Source organism: Centruroides vittatus, unplaced genomic scaffold, assembly GCF_030686945.1.
Source record: "Centruroides vittatus isolate TY-2023 unplaced genomic scaffold, ASM3068694v2 contig_487, whole genome shotgun sequence".
Classification (NCBI taxonomy): domain Eukaryota; kingdom Metazoa; phylum Arthropoda; class Arachnida; order Scorpiones; family Buthidae; genus Centruroides; species Centruroides vittatus.
In genome coordinates this window covers 833,136-847,726 of record NW_027122275.1, presented here as the reverse complement: position 1 = coordinate 847,726, position 14,591 = coordinate 833,136, and the positions used below count along the sequence as shown (strand labels likewise).

The following is a 14,591-nucleotide window of genomic DNA, read 5'->3' as shown; positions in this document are numbered from 1 at the left end:
ATAAATAAATAAAAAATCTCAGTTACCATTTTTACAAAGATTTAAAATCTGTAAATCCATAAGATAAGATATTTGTTATAAAAGTCCTTGATTCTGGATAAAAAAAAATCACCCTAAAGATAAAGTCAGTTATTTACATGTGACGTTGATAATGTGTCCTGTGATTGGTCACTAGTCCAAATACGTATCCTGTCCCCCATCTATACATAAGTCACCTGACACGCGTCACAGTGCCCCTTTAGTGAATTCTAACGAACTCTGCGTGGTTCTTACTGAAATTTTAGCGGAACGAATTAAAATTATGGTATTATCCCACAATTATCATTACAATATGTTTCCTACTTCGAGCTGTTCAAATTTCTACAATAATCAGTGTAACGATGCACAGGATCGAAGTGCACAAAATTTAGCATGGGCTCATCAATATCACTGTCGCGTGCAACAAAGCGAAGATCAACGGATTTGGACAAATCAGGCAGAAGCGAACTGTGCACCTACTTATCCGGCAGAAAACGAACCTTTAGCTTACGATCCTTACAATTTTCAACCTCATATACCGTTATCTGGAAATATTGTTAATAATGCGGAAGTCAGCCCGTCTGTCCTCAACGAAGCTAACTGCAGTAATGTAAGTTCAGATTACGAAATGTATGACAAGCATTCTAAAGTTGAACATAGACAAGAGTGTTGTGCTTTAGGTGAGTTGCTAAAGGCTTTTTTAAATTTAATTCTAAACTTTTTACTTGTAATTTTTTCTCAATTTTCCTTTCATTTTAACTCCTGAATTCTATTAGAATGTTTGTTTCTATTGGCATAATCCGCATATTCTGGAATCTCTAGAGTATTTTCAGTAGAAATTTTCATGAAAGTTCTAACCTTTTGTTCTTGAAAAATAGTTTTTTAGAAAAGAATTTGGTAGAAATTACTATTTAAATCATTCATTTATATGTGAATAACTTTACCTTAATCTTTATATACAGTCTAATTCTATACGTGATTAAAACAAAAGGAAATTAGAATATTCATACGGAATATTGACGTCGCAAGAAAACTATTTACAGTTTGAGCATTCGAATCACATTTTAATTTATAAGCTAACTATAGCTAAGTTCAGCACCGGATCCAATAGTTAAGAGGCCCGATTGAATTTTTTTTTTTTTTTTTTTTGCGAGGCCCCTCAAATTTTAAATAACATTAATTAACAGTTAATTTACATATTGAAATATGTTGTTTTATTTTTCATAACAATATATCTAGATATTTATTTTTGTAACATGTACTGTTTTTAAATATATAAATTTTGATGTGATGTGGGGTCCCTTCAAGCGCGGGGCCCGATTGGCATCAATCGCTCAAATCGCCTCAAATCCGGCTCTGGCTAGGTTTGCTAATTACAGATATGCATTACCAGATATACACAAAAGCAGAATAGATTTAAACTGAAAATCCGCAGGGTATAATTCCATTAAGGCAGTCTCTACTCCCATTTGACCCTAATGACAGCGGCGAGTTTTTGAACTTCAATCAACCCGAATGAATAGTCAAAGACGTCTTGGCGAGCGCCTTTTTGCGGTCACAGGAGACACACTGACGCTCTTTTGATGTGCCTATGATGGATTTCACTAAACTTATCGGCACTCTAAATAAATTTTTTTTTTTAGCTCATTACCTGTTTAGATCCTTTTTAAACACCTTTTATTATCAAAATTTTCTGAAGAACTTTGATGTCCTCCGACATGCTTCAAACTGTAAATGATTGAAGTCAGGATTATTCAAACGAGCATTTAACCAAATTGCTTGCATTATTTAGTAACTCTTTGCCTAATATTCATTAAAAATACTTCATATTCTTTAAACCTTAGGAGCATTTTCGGCCTTTAACAGAGTTGTCGCGACTAATGGTAATGACCCTTGACCTGATGGCAGGTGGTCTACTCCACCTGATCTAGCAGCAACCATGAAAAATGCATTTTTAACTGCAAAATTTAGCTCTTTTTTTATTTTTTCATTTTTCTATTTGCCATTTTTATGATTGTTGTTGATAAAATGTTAAATATTGTTATCTAATCAATACTTGGCACAATTCTTTTCGCAAGAAAACCTTGATAACGTAAATCTAACGTAAAATATTATTTTAAAATTTAAATTTTCCAATTTTTTAGACTCACCGAAAGGTAAATGCAAAGACAAGTATCGTGTGGTATATTCAGAATTTCAAAGAACTGAATTGGAAAAACAATTTATTCAGTCTCCGTATATAACCATAGAAAGGAAAACTGAAATTGCTAAAGAATTGAATCTGACGAGCCGTCAAGTGAAAATATGGTTTCAAAATAGGAGAGCCAAGCAAAGGAAAATGCAAAAGAAAGCGGAAGAAAGAGCAAAATCTATGGAGCCGAATATGGGAATGATGCAACAACAACCTATACCCAATTGGTTGATGGATCCTTCGATCTTAACTGGGACATCTATGATGCCTACAGCAGACGTAGATCATTTCTTTACCAATATAGATAGTTGTCCTCAACAGATTAAACAAGAAATCTTATAGTTTAGTCTAGGATTGACCCTAAAGAAGTCTCAGGAATTTAGAAAGAGATCATCTTTATTATTATTGACTGTATAATTAATATTTTTTTATATTAAATTAAAAACTATTTACTTAAATTATTTACACGTCGTTTTCTTCCTTGGGTAGAACTGGACATCAATTAATACATCAGACTTCTCCCTTTTAACTTCAGCCGCCTGTCGTAAAAGCACTTTTGTTGACAGTTATATAGCTTGATTTACAACTTACTGAAGTGTGGGGCGATAGAGAAATTTGTCAAACGTGTGTCAAGTAGAGAGTTGTCCTAGTTTGCATGAAATTTTCTTCTTTAAATTTAAAAACAGAGCTTGAATTTATAAAGAAAATATTCATTAATTAACCATATTTATCATCATAAATGTGCATGAGAATACCTTCGCGCTTTCGATTATTATACACTAATTTATGAGCAATTAACGAATTTAACGTACATTAAACTTTAAAAATACATTTATTTGTTAGTTATTAAGCATGAAAAACATTGTTTTGGGTTAAATTTCTTTCGTTATCTTGTTAAATCCGATTTAATACGCACGATTGAACAGAACAGATTTTTTATTATCGGGTATTGTCCGAGCTGATGTACCCTTTGCCACAATGCGATTCAGTGTTTGACAGATGTTGTTACACAACTATTGTCTCAACAATGTAATCTGTCGGAGAGTTTGAAAATTCATCAGTCAAATCAATTGATAAAGACATCTGCCCTTGCTTACATTCTGTACGCAGAAAAGTCTCTGTACTTAACTTGTCTAAAATATGATGAATTGTTTATTTTTCTACGAGTCAAAGAGTTTTAGAAGAGAGAAAAAATGTTTTGTGTATCCAACATACACTAAAAACGATTGTAACGTATTATACCATATGTTTTTCTTAAATTTGCAGCGGTGAATTTAAGTTAATATCTCAAACTATTGAGTAATTTTTAATAAAATTTTAATGATTTTAAACCAACTCAATCAACATTCTAAATATAAAATTTAGTTAAAATATCTTTGATAGTTCTAACAATATTTAGGATAATATATTTCAATTATCGCTCTTACGTAGATCTATCCATTTAACGTTATCTGATATACAGTAGTTATTTCTTACTTGACTACAATTTTCCCTCTCAGTAGAGCAATGTGGTAGGTCTAGAACGGTTGCAGGTATATGTGACACCAATAATAGATAAATGTAGTCGATAAATCACTACAGTTGATCGTTTGTTCTTTAACAATCGTTTTTGTTCTCATTAACAACATCCCCCTTTTTAGAACGGGAAAAGAAAGATAGCGGGAATTATGCAGTCAATTCGTTCAGGCTATAAAATGGTTCCTCCAGACGAATGTCGTGACGAAGACCTATTCTAAAGTGATTCCGGAATGCAATTGTAAGATATAATTTATCGCTAATAAATCTTAGTTTACAAATGATCGTGCGCTCAACATTCATAATTTTAAATTCACCCTTTCGGAATAAAAAACTCTTTATGTTTTAACGTGAAGTGCGGATTGAACAGTTATGCAATTTTAAGTCAATTGCACGTAATTATTAAGCAGTCATCTTGCTGAATAAACAAAGGTAAGATGAGACCAGAAGCAACCATAAATATAAGACCGCACTTTTGTTTGTAAACATATGTATCTGTAGGAATAAAATTAATAAAAAAAATAAAGATATAATTAATATTTATAATTTATTGATTATGAGAATCAAAATTATTTAAAAGTTTACTTGAAATTCTATTTGTCTTTGAACTGTATTAAATTTGATTAAACAATTTACACTAGAGAGAACTATTTAGCTTTTAACACGTGAGTGCTAATTGGAATCATATGAATCGAACAAGTTCTTACTCACCAAAGGCCAGCCTTATTGTAATTATATTATTTCTTATTAGATATATATAGTACAGTAGCAAACCGAAAATCGGATTCAATTGGGGACTGGGGTTGTTCGGATTACCGATTATGTACGAATAAATATATTAACCCGTCCGATGTTCAAATTTTTCTCCGTTGCGTGTCGCTTCGTGTTGAATTTTCGTCGATTTTAAACCTAACGAAAATTTTTATAATAATAATCGAGGCTATCGTATCGTTAAAAATTATTTCTGCGTTTTGTACAAAATAAATGTATTAAAGAATATAAAAGCATGAAAATTATATTTTAGAAGTAAATTTAATATCAAAAACGTCCGATTCAGCACAACACAGTCCGACTGAAAATCGTGCCGATTAACGAGTCTCTACTGTATATCTTAACCAAATTTGTTTTCTTGTAAACATATCAGTATTCATAATTACATTTGACTTTATAGTACTTTTTATTAGGTGTTTAATTAAATTATAAGGTGAGTAATTATCACTCTAATATTGTATGAAATTATTAAGTTTTGTGTTAAAATCATAATAATTACACGGAAATCTTAGAATTTAAAGATCAATAGACGAAGACTGATAAAAATAAATATAAAATGCTTTAATTTTATTAAATTAATTAAGAAATGGTTTTCCCATATTTCAGCTCTTCAATTCGGAGAATATAATATTAATTAAATTTTACGTAAAATAGGGATTTTCTTGATTATGATTACATTTCACTTCATTAAAAATAAAGATTTAGAGCTTATCCATATCAAATGTCTAAAATAAAATATACGCCATATCATTATTCCTGGAAGATAAATTCTGGAATATCCGGATCCAAAAAGAGGATAAATTTTTAATTTAAAAATATGATTTTTTGACAATTCTCTGGAGAAACAGAACCCGAAAACATTCATTGGGAATTGAGGATATACCTTAAATGACTTTCTCCTGCTAAGACAGTGATGAATGATCTTTCTTATACGAGGACTAATTAAAAAAAATACTTTTTTATAATTTAAATTATTAGTTTTGTTCAATAGAAGAAAGTTAATGAAAAAACCTATACTACGGTTTAGCCTTTATAAAATTAATATCATTTATTTGGGAGATAACAGTATGGAGGCAACTTCCTAATCTTACATTATATCGATTTATGGACTTATTCTCTACAAGAATTCATCTTTCAAAATGTTCCCAAATCAGGTGTCACCGAAAAGTCATATCATCTGCTTCTATCCACCTATAGTGACTTTCCGAAGCTTTCACAGAACTTGATTCCATTTTACCTGGCAACAAGTTTTTAATAGAGCTATTTTGTCTGGTCCTCATATTTACTACTGCCTCAAAAACATGTGTTACAAATTATTCATCGCATTTATTTATTATTAAGGGGAAATAGTTATTAATTTTTTTTTAAATGTAGGCCTGCTTATTGATGGCCTCAAAAGATATGAGCTCTGAAAGGCCTTGGATAAGTTTATAGAATTTGAGAAGTTCATTTCGTAATTTGTTCTTGAGATCCTTATTATGTTACAATATAAATTCAGCAAGTCACATGAAGAAGTCGATGATCCATCGATTGTTCATTGGTTGGATAAGAATATAAATATAAATAATTAGACATTTTCTTTCTCACTATGTTGTTCACAAGAATAAAGAATTCTCTTTCCATTCACCAATAAAGAATTAAAATGTTTTCTATTGGCCAAGTTTAATTTTTAATATACAATTCAAGCAAACAAGAATCTGTATATTGTAGACAATTAAAGCAGATCTACAATAAAATCTTTTGAATTCTAGCAAATTTGAACCCCTGTTTACTGTTTAAACAGTAGGCTAGTAGGCTACTGTGCTAAAGTACAATACTGTCCATAGTTATTCTTCTATTGTACATTGCAATTTCTTATGTAAGAACATCCACGTGTTCGTGTTTAGTATCCAATAGCAGATGTTTGTATATTTGACAAAGAAAATAGTTTCGAGACAATCGAACAACATGATTCTTTCGTAACGACCCGCACAGAATTAGGTCGTCGTACAGCTTTTCAGCCGAGCAGGTGAGGAAAAGTTACATCTGCACGATCTCCCCCTTTCAACATTGTGGTTACTGACTTGTTAACATTACACATCATTCGAAAAAGTTAAATTCGTTTTAAACACGCACATAACTTTGTTTTGTTTAATTAAAATAGTTTCAATAATTGTCATAAAAAAATATCAAATAACGTGGCACGAAATGAGTTTAATTCGGTTTAAAATTCAAAAGTCGTAAACGCTCTCTCATTGGTTTTTCGTAAATTTAAATTAACCAATCAGTATCGAAAATTAAATTTAATAATATTTTTTTTTCTCGTTTTAATCTAAAATAAAACTGTAATTTATTCAATTTTTTATATCCTGATATAAAAATATTAAATTATAATTTTTAGAATAAAACAGATATTTAAATTTCGAATTCAAGCAATTTACATAAAATGAAATTTATCTAACCATAAATTTATTATATTACATAACATTTAATTTTATCTGCAACGAATATATTATAACGTTTATATATTTAAATTATAAAATTTTAAAACATAAAACAAATATTTTATTTAATTTCTTAAACTAAAACATTTATAAAATTTTTAAAATAAAATAAAATAATAAAAATTTTATTTTTATTATTTTATAAAGCGATACAAGATGGCAGCACATGTAAATTAATACACAACAACAGTTTAAGTTATAAAATAAAGTTTTTTTTTTACTTAAAATATTTAATATTAAATTAAATAGAAAATATTTAATTTTCTATTATTATTATTTTTTTTTAAAATATAAATTTTTAAGTGAAAAAAATTAGTCGATTTTATTTATTACATTTTTGCTGTGTTATATTAATTTATTATTATTGTTATCTTATATGTTTAAGGAAATATACGGATATTTGATCATAAATTATTTTTACGAAGTTTTAAACGAGAACAAAAATGCAATTTAAGATTAAATAGGTCACGTTACCAAGATTAACTTTAATGCCTTTAGCTACCTTTTCTAGTTTAATTAACAATATATCAGCCTTCGTCTACTTATAAAAAAATTGAAGGAAGGAACGAAAAAAAATCAAGAAAAATATCTGCACGTCGCCATTTTCTTCATCAATGCGCATGATCAAGAAATTTATTATTATTATGGTCACATGACACACGTTGGTTTGTCTGTCGACACTGTTGACAACTGACTACGATAAGTACGAGCCATATGTGGATCAGTTTGTGTATGTCATGTGGATTAACGAGCGATAATGGATTTGGAAGTATGGATTAAGCTCCTAAGTTGCTGCACCCCATACTTGGGTGGTATTTTAACTGGGATTTATTCAACGGTAAGATTATAATTCCAATGTGTTTACTTAAATATAAATTTTCTTAATATGTTAAAAACTCTTATATAAGTCTTATATAAAGCCCTATACTCAGAACGAAGTGTTTTGGTGTAAGCTCTTAGCGTAATAGTAATTATTATTATTATAGCGTATCAATAAAGTTTTTCTTACTTAATAATATAATAATGCACGTGGAAATATTACTGAAAATTTATTCTTTATAAAAAACTTAAATAGATTTTATTATGTTATATTTATTGATAAATATATTAATTTTTCCCCCGACATTAAAAAAATTCGCTCGTAATTCAGTGAAGTTTCTATGCATTTTAAATTCTTTAATACTTAAATTTTTAATTTAATATTTTATTTTTATATTACTAAGTTTTGTATTATTGATTTTTAAAATTTATAAATTTTTAATATAAATAGAAAAGTAAAGAAATTAAGTTAATAAAATATTTTACCTAATAATTTATTTATGTTTTTTTTTAAATATTAAGCAATTTAATTTTAATTTTTAACTATTTTAATTCACTTTATAACATGCATTTTTAAAAAAAAAAATATATTTTTAAACTTTCGCACAATTAAATAATTTATCGGAAAAATAATCTGGAGCTATTTTTCTACCTCTTATTATCCAATATTTATCATCATTAATAAGGGCATTGTCCTATTATAAGAAGATAATACAATAGAATTACATGATTATAACCAATACTAACATTAAGTATGTAGCATGTAAACGTTTCTATGGTCCAAATAATCAATTTGTATACAAGGAAAAGGTATATTCACCATTAGAATATTTGGCTATAAAAAAGAAAAATTACTACTACGATGGCTACAAAAATATTAAAGGTATTAAATGGGTGGTGGTAGGTCGCGATATCATGACCCGTAACATGTAAATTTGCCGGAATTACGGTTAAAGATTTAATATTTATAAATTTTATATTAATATTTAATTGAGCAGAAAGATAAACACAATAAAACTTTCGCTCGTATGATAGAAAGTAGCAAAAGTTTTTAAAGCTTTTCTCCGTCCTTTATTTCTTTCTATAATCGTTCTCTTTCGGTGTCGTTACTTAAAATAAACTAAAATTATTTCCTATTGTTATCTAATCACAATTGTTTCTATAAAAAAAATATATATATATATAATTTATACGTTCTTAAATGCATTGGCACCTTTCAGTTTTGTATAACACTCGTTTATTTACAGTTAAAAATATTTTCTTTACACACAAATATTTGGCACATAGTAATCTTGTAGTTATCTAGTATTACCGGTTATTGACATTAACGACCCAGAATTTGACAATATTTCCCTTAGAATTTAATTAAGCAAGATCACATGACCTTGCCAAATCAATAAACGAATAAAAAAATAAACAAATAAAACAGTTTTAAAATATATATTACGAAATATTCGACTGTGTGAAGTTTGTTTCTTGTCAACTTTAAGACTTTCTTTACCTTTAACAATGCCCTCTTCTTACTTAAGTCACTTCAAATGGGTCAACATTACCCAAGTCACGTGGTAAGGTCAGTTCTTTTACTTCCCTAGAGGGGTTTTTTTCTTGATATGTCCTCGCTTTTGAAGTATTTGACGTGATATGTATAATGATATATATATATATATATAAAGAATGTGTCTTGAGAGAAATCATTCTAATAAATTAAAATATGTATATAGGCTTATATTTTTTTTACAAATAATTATCTTTGCGTAACTATTAAATCAATCCTACGATGAAAGAAAGGCTGAAGCGGAGATTCCCTTCATTAAATGATGTTTTCAAGGTCAGTATTTAGTAACGAGGATCAACGTTACAGCAAAGGTCACCTTACATTTTCTTAAATGAGATTTATAACTGACAGATGGATAACTTGTATTTATATTTTTAAATAATTAAGCGTTTTTTCGACTTTTTTTATAAGGGAAATTACTTTCTAACCTTGTATTTTTAAAATACGTTAATTAATTTAACAAACACATTTAAACGTTACAACACCATCGAACTTAATGAAATTGAGGATATAAACTGACTTTTCGCGCTTTGTTTGAGTTTCTATGACGTAAGTTTGTTCCTCGTTTAGTTATACCATATCTTCAATTATTTAATAGTAAGGACAATAACCTTTTCTTCCTCTTTTAATTATGTATAACAATAGTAAGATAATGCCATTCAAACAAGGGTTATAAGTCAATTAAGGTCGAAGTAGTTGGAGTCTTCTGTACGATGATAAAACGTGACATTTTCTTAGCGTGAGATCTCTCCCATTCATAAATGTTGCCATTCGGTAGCTCTATGTTTAAAAAACCTCACAGAATCCTCTTCTTAACACTGGAAGGGGTGATTGATGGTAGCGAAGGGTTGCTGACATCCTAAGAACTTCTCATAATAAAGCAGTATCCGGTCTTTTAAGAGCAAACAATCTTTGCTTTCTTTTTCACTACAGAAATTTACTTAAAAAAATTCATCTTAAAGCTATTTATGTTCTTTTTATTTTTTAATAAAATAAAAGAATTTTGGACGTACTAAAGCTGCGGTTTTTTAAATTAAAAACTCCGTTGCAACGCGATGCGAGTGAGAAAATCTCGCGAGAATTGAGTCGTATAGATATATTTTAAATACGATTCGTTAAAGACATGTGTGACATCATAGTTTAACATCCGCTTTAAGCGAAAATCTTGGAATTTATTATTAAACTTTTCTCATAATAAAGCGGTTTCCGGTTTGTTAAGAGGGAACAATGCTTAGTTGCTTTCTTCAGTAAAGAGAAATTAACAAAAAAATAAAATAAAATAAAATAATAATAAATCATTTTAAAATTTATTATTATTATTATGTCCATTTTTTCATAAAATAAAATAGTTTTAGGCGTTTCAAAGCTGGAATATATATATAATATATATATATATTTTCAATAAAAATGGCATTACTTCTCGACGCGACACGCGACGAGATGAGAATGAAAAAATCTCGCGAGAATTGTAACGTATCAATATATTTTAAATTCTATTCGCTAAAGTCTTATTCGACGTCATAGCCAAGAATTTTTAAAATTAAACTTCTAGTAATTGAGTTTGCACGCGTGAAGCTATAAAGAAGTCACAGCATTGTACAAAAATACAAAAAACAAAAAAAAAAAAATACACAAAAAAGCATTTTCTTTATAATTATGTTGTAAAATTACAGAGTTTCTTCACCATTTTTCCTTAAATTTTAGTGTTTTTTTAATACCTATTTTTTCCAGGTGACCTACTTAACAGCTTTCGGGATGGAACTCGGATGGATTATAGAAGCAGAAGGTAAATATAAACAATAAAATAAGCATAAATATACAGAATTCTACATATATATTTAAATTTTTTAAAACATTTTATTGCAGATAAGTTACCTTCACCGGCTTACATCTTAACTGCCGGATACTTCTGCACGTTCTTAGTCTCGTTGTTCCTTTTGGTGGGTCTGATGCTTGTAAGTAACGACATTACTGATATTTCTATCTTCAAATCACGTATCTGGGCACCTGTGTCACGTGACCCGCCAGCTTTTCGGTGGGAAAGTCTCGCCATTGCTCGAGCGTAACGTAACGAGAACGGAGTTTTCCTACCTCCATCCCCCCCTGCGAGAAAAAAACTACCCGCTCTCTTTACTGCTAAACATAAAAGAGTTTATTACGTAAAGAATATTATTATTGTATACATACGTCGAGAAATATGGCGTAATAAATGAAAAAAATAAAATAAAAAAAGGGGGAAAAACATGGCGTCACGATGGCAATCGTGTGCAGTGATATGCTGTATAGGTGGGAAGTATGATTTCGTTACGCTTCAATTAATGGCTACAAAAGTGGAAAAATATCATTTATGTATGTATATACATAAAACTTTTTTGTTGTTATTTTGAGGAAATGTAGAAAATTTCAAATAAATTAATTTACAAAATGCAATTTATCAATACATATATATTACGTGTAGGTATACGGTATTTAGGTATATTCAGTTTCTGCGTTATCACTTTACTGTGTTAAAATTACGAAGGGCATCCAAATTAGAGGAGCTAGAAGGGCCCTGAACAGAAAAGGGTCTCAAAGTTTAGTCTTTAGCTAAAAAAAAAAAACAGATGTTTTTATTTGAATTATCGACTTCAAAGAAGGCTAGGATCCCATATTTGCGATTAACTTCGCTAAATATCACCTCTCTCAGAAGTAAATTGGGATACATTTTGAAGTTTTTTTAAAATTAGGTTTAAGAACATTTATCAGTGGGCCCCAATTAACGTCCAAGAGAGATGAGACGTGTCTTCTGTCGGGTGAAAATGTGGGCCCCTCTTCTTTCCGGTACAAAATGTGGAGCTCTTTTCAAAATTTCCTTCGTTCTTAATTAAGAGAGATTTTAAAAATTGTAACACGTTCAAGTTTAAACAAGTTTAAGACATATTTGTTATTCAAATGATCGAAATTATTGAGAAATTGATATCAAAACAGGACCCGAAAATACTTCGTTAAAATTCAAATTCGTAGATCGCTTCGTTGTCAAAAGTCATTTTAATTGTTTAATATATGTTTATTATTATTTAAACTTATGTTTTTATAAATTTACTCATTAAATGTAAGTAGAAACCAAGTTTAACGCACGTTAAGTTGCATAGAACACAGTGCATTAGTTTACGTTAATTACAATTTTGACTATTTTAAATGCAAACTCAAGACAATAAATTGGGTTAAAATAAAGAAGACATGTAAAAGTCTAAAATAATGCTTAAAACTTTCCCTCTGTTATATATAACAGTCGGAAAAGTAAAAATAAATAAAATACTTTACGTTGGTATTAAATTTAATGAAGCAAATTTACATGTATGGAGTTTAATGAGTGACCTGCAAAAATATAAGTACACACTTTACTTAATTAAGTATAATTTATCACTAAAAAATGGCCGAATGCGCTTTATTTTTGATCATTTTTACCATCTAAACTCATCAAATTAATTGTTTTGATACTTTTTTCACTCTAAAAATGGTAAAAGCTAATTACTTTAATGAGTCAATTCGTACACCAGATGAAACTATGATAACGCCTGTTATATATGCGTATATGTTTTTTTAAAACAGTTAACGGACAGACAGCCATACATTTATAATTTAAATAATTATATTTTAGTTTAAACACTTGGCTTTTTTTTTATTATAATAATTATTAATTTGGAGTAAGTGGTGTATTTTATAGTAGCGAAACTTATTTAATTGGGCGGTGTAGGCGTTAAATATAATAAAAAAGTAAATTATCTTAATTAAGTGACCGTAATATTTTAATGAGAGATGGTTGAACTCATTATATATTATTTCAGTTTATTATAATTATATATTATTTATTTATTTTTATTTAGAAACATTGTAAATATCTCCTCATATGGTTGATAGTGATGTTAGCCTTCTTCTTCCCAGAATGTGGCCTTGTTCTATATATGAGCCTTTATTATTGGGTGAACATTTATATTATTAATAATTAAAAGCATTTAAAAAAAACCATACAAAAGCATAAATTTGCATATTTAATTGCATTTTAGGACCTAGGAACTCCATACGGTTTAGCCGAATTCGTATTCTACGTCTGCAGAGCTGTACTTAATGTAAGTTAATAAATTATCTTTAAATATTAATTAAATTCGTTTAATTTAAATTAATATTTTAAAAATTAATTATATTTTAAGGTATTGTGCGTGGTTTGTATCCATCTTTTATACGGAAGTTGGAGGAAGGAGAAGAGAACGCTTCACAGATTGGAAAACTTTCAAGTCGTAAGGAGTTTAATTAATAATATTTTAAGCATCAATCATTACAAATTTTTATACATATGGCTCATTATTAATTACGTTTTAAACCATTAGGGAACTATATATAGTCATTTAAGCTCTGTTTCGTGCGGAAAGGAGAACAATAGCTCAGGTAACGATTACCTGTACAGGTGCGCTATACAGGATGATCCAAATAAACGAATCAACAGAAGTCTATCTCTAGATTCTTCTTATCTTAAAGACGTTAAACATAATTGGAATACTTGTAGACAGATGGAGGCCTTGTATGGACAATTTCATGGACACAAGAGCGAATTCGACGTTGCTACCTTTAATCAATATCTAGCATGGCAAATGAACTGTCCAACTAACATTTATGGCACCATCAGGTGTAGGGATAGGTTATCAGATCTAGAATTGAATAATAGGAGGAGACGTAGCGTTGCCCTTTATGGCACCGTTAATGGTTTGTACAAACCTCCTCAAAGGAAATTACTAAAGAAATCAAAATCTTTGGGTGATTTAACCATCGATCATTGCATACTTGAAAAGTTGAATCAATCTTCTTTCACCTACTTACACCGTCCGAGTTCTCTCGTTATTGAAGAATCAGATAACGATTCACTACAGAACATAAGCGACGTGGCGTTATAACGGAACTTGGTTGTTTTCTCTTGTAAAAAAAAGCGCAATTTCGGCCCGGTTATCGGTGACAGACTGTAACTGTAAGTGTCGAAGGTAACATAGAAGATTTATAAACCAATATTTAAGGTCATAATCAGAAATTTTTCTAATAAAATTAAATTATTTTACGAGTAACATCGTACTCAATACGTGTTTCAGAAGGAACCTCAGTTAGATTTAAACCTCATAAAACATGTATATAGACTTTTTAAAATATATTTTTATTATAAAATATGGCATTTTTTTGTAATTATACACCCTTACATTTTGTATAAATTTTG

At 29.2% G+C, this 14,591-nt stretch overlaps 2 protein-coding genes across 4 annotated transcripts; both read left to right on the top strand.

Annotated features, from left to right (window-relative positions):
• Positions 1 to 240: 240 nt before the first annotated feature.
• LOC136978051 (homeobox protein CHOX-CAD-like) lies at positions 241 to 2,906 on the top strand. Its single transcript, XM_067273694.1, has 2 exons — positions 241 to 698; positions 2,163 to 2,906. Exons 1-2 carry the CDS (start codon positions 302 to 304, stop codon positions 2,549 to 2,551), a joined length of 786 nt encoding a protein of 261 aa, XP_067129795.1. The 5' UTR covers positions 241 to 301; the 3' UTR covers positions 2,552 to 2,906.
• Positions 2,907 to 7,578: 4,672 nt separating this feature from the next.
• LOC136978088 (uncharacterized) lies at positions 7,579 to 14,566 on the top strand. Of its 3 annotated transcripts, none has more exons than XM_067273746.1 (7): positions 7,579 to 7,816; positions 11,084 to 11,138; positions 11,219 to 11,307; positions 13,219 to 13,314; positions 13,399 to 13,461; positions 13,543 to 13,629; positions 13,720 to 14,566. In XM_067273746.1, exons 1-7 carry the CDS (start codon positions 7,736 to 7,738, stop codon positions 14,278 to 14,280), a joined length of 1,032 nt encoding a protein of 343 aa, XP_067129847.1. In that variant the 5' UTR covers positions 7,579 to 7,735; the 3' UTR covers positions 14,281 to 14,566. The 3 variants fall into 3 exon arrangements, with proteins under 3 accessions (XP_067129847.1, XP_067129849.1, XP_067129848.1); XM_067273748.1 differs by lacking the exon at positions 7,579 to 7,816 and adding an exon at positions 10,880 to 10,948; XM_067273747.1 differs by lacking the exon at positions 7,579 to 7,816 and adding an exon at positions 10,880 to 11,013.
• The last annotated feature ends 25 nt before the right edge of the window (positions 14,567 to 14,591 follow it).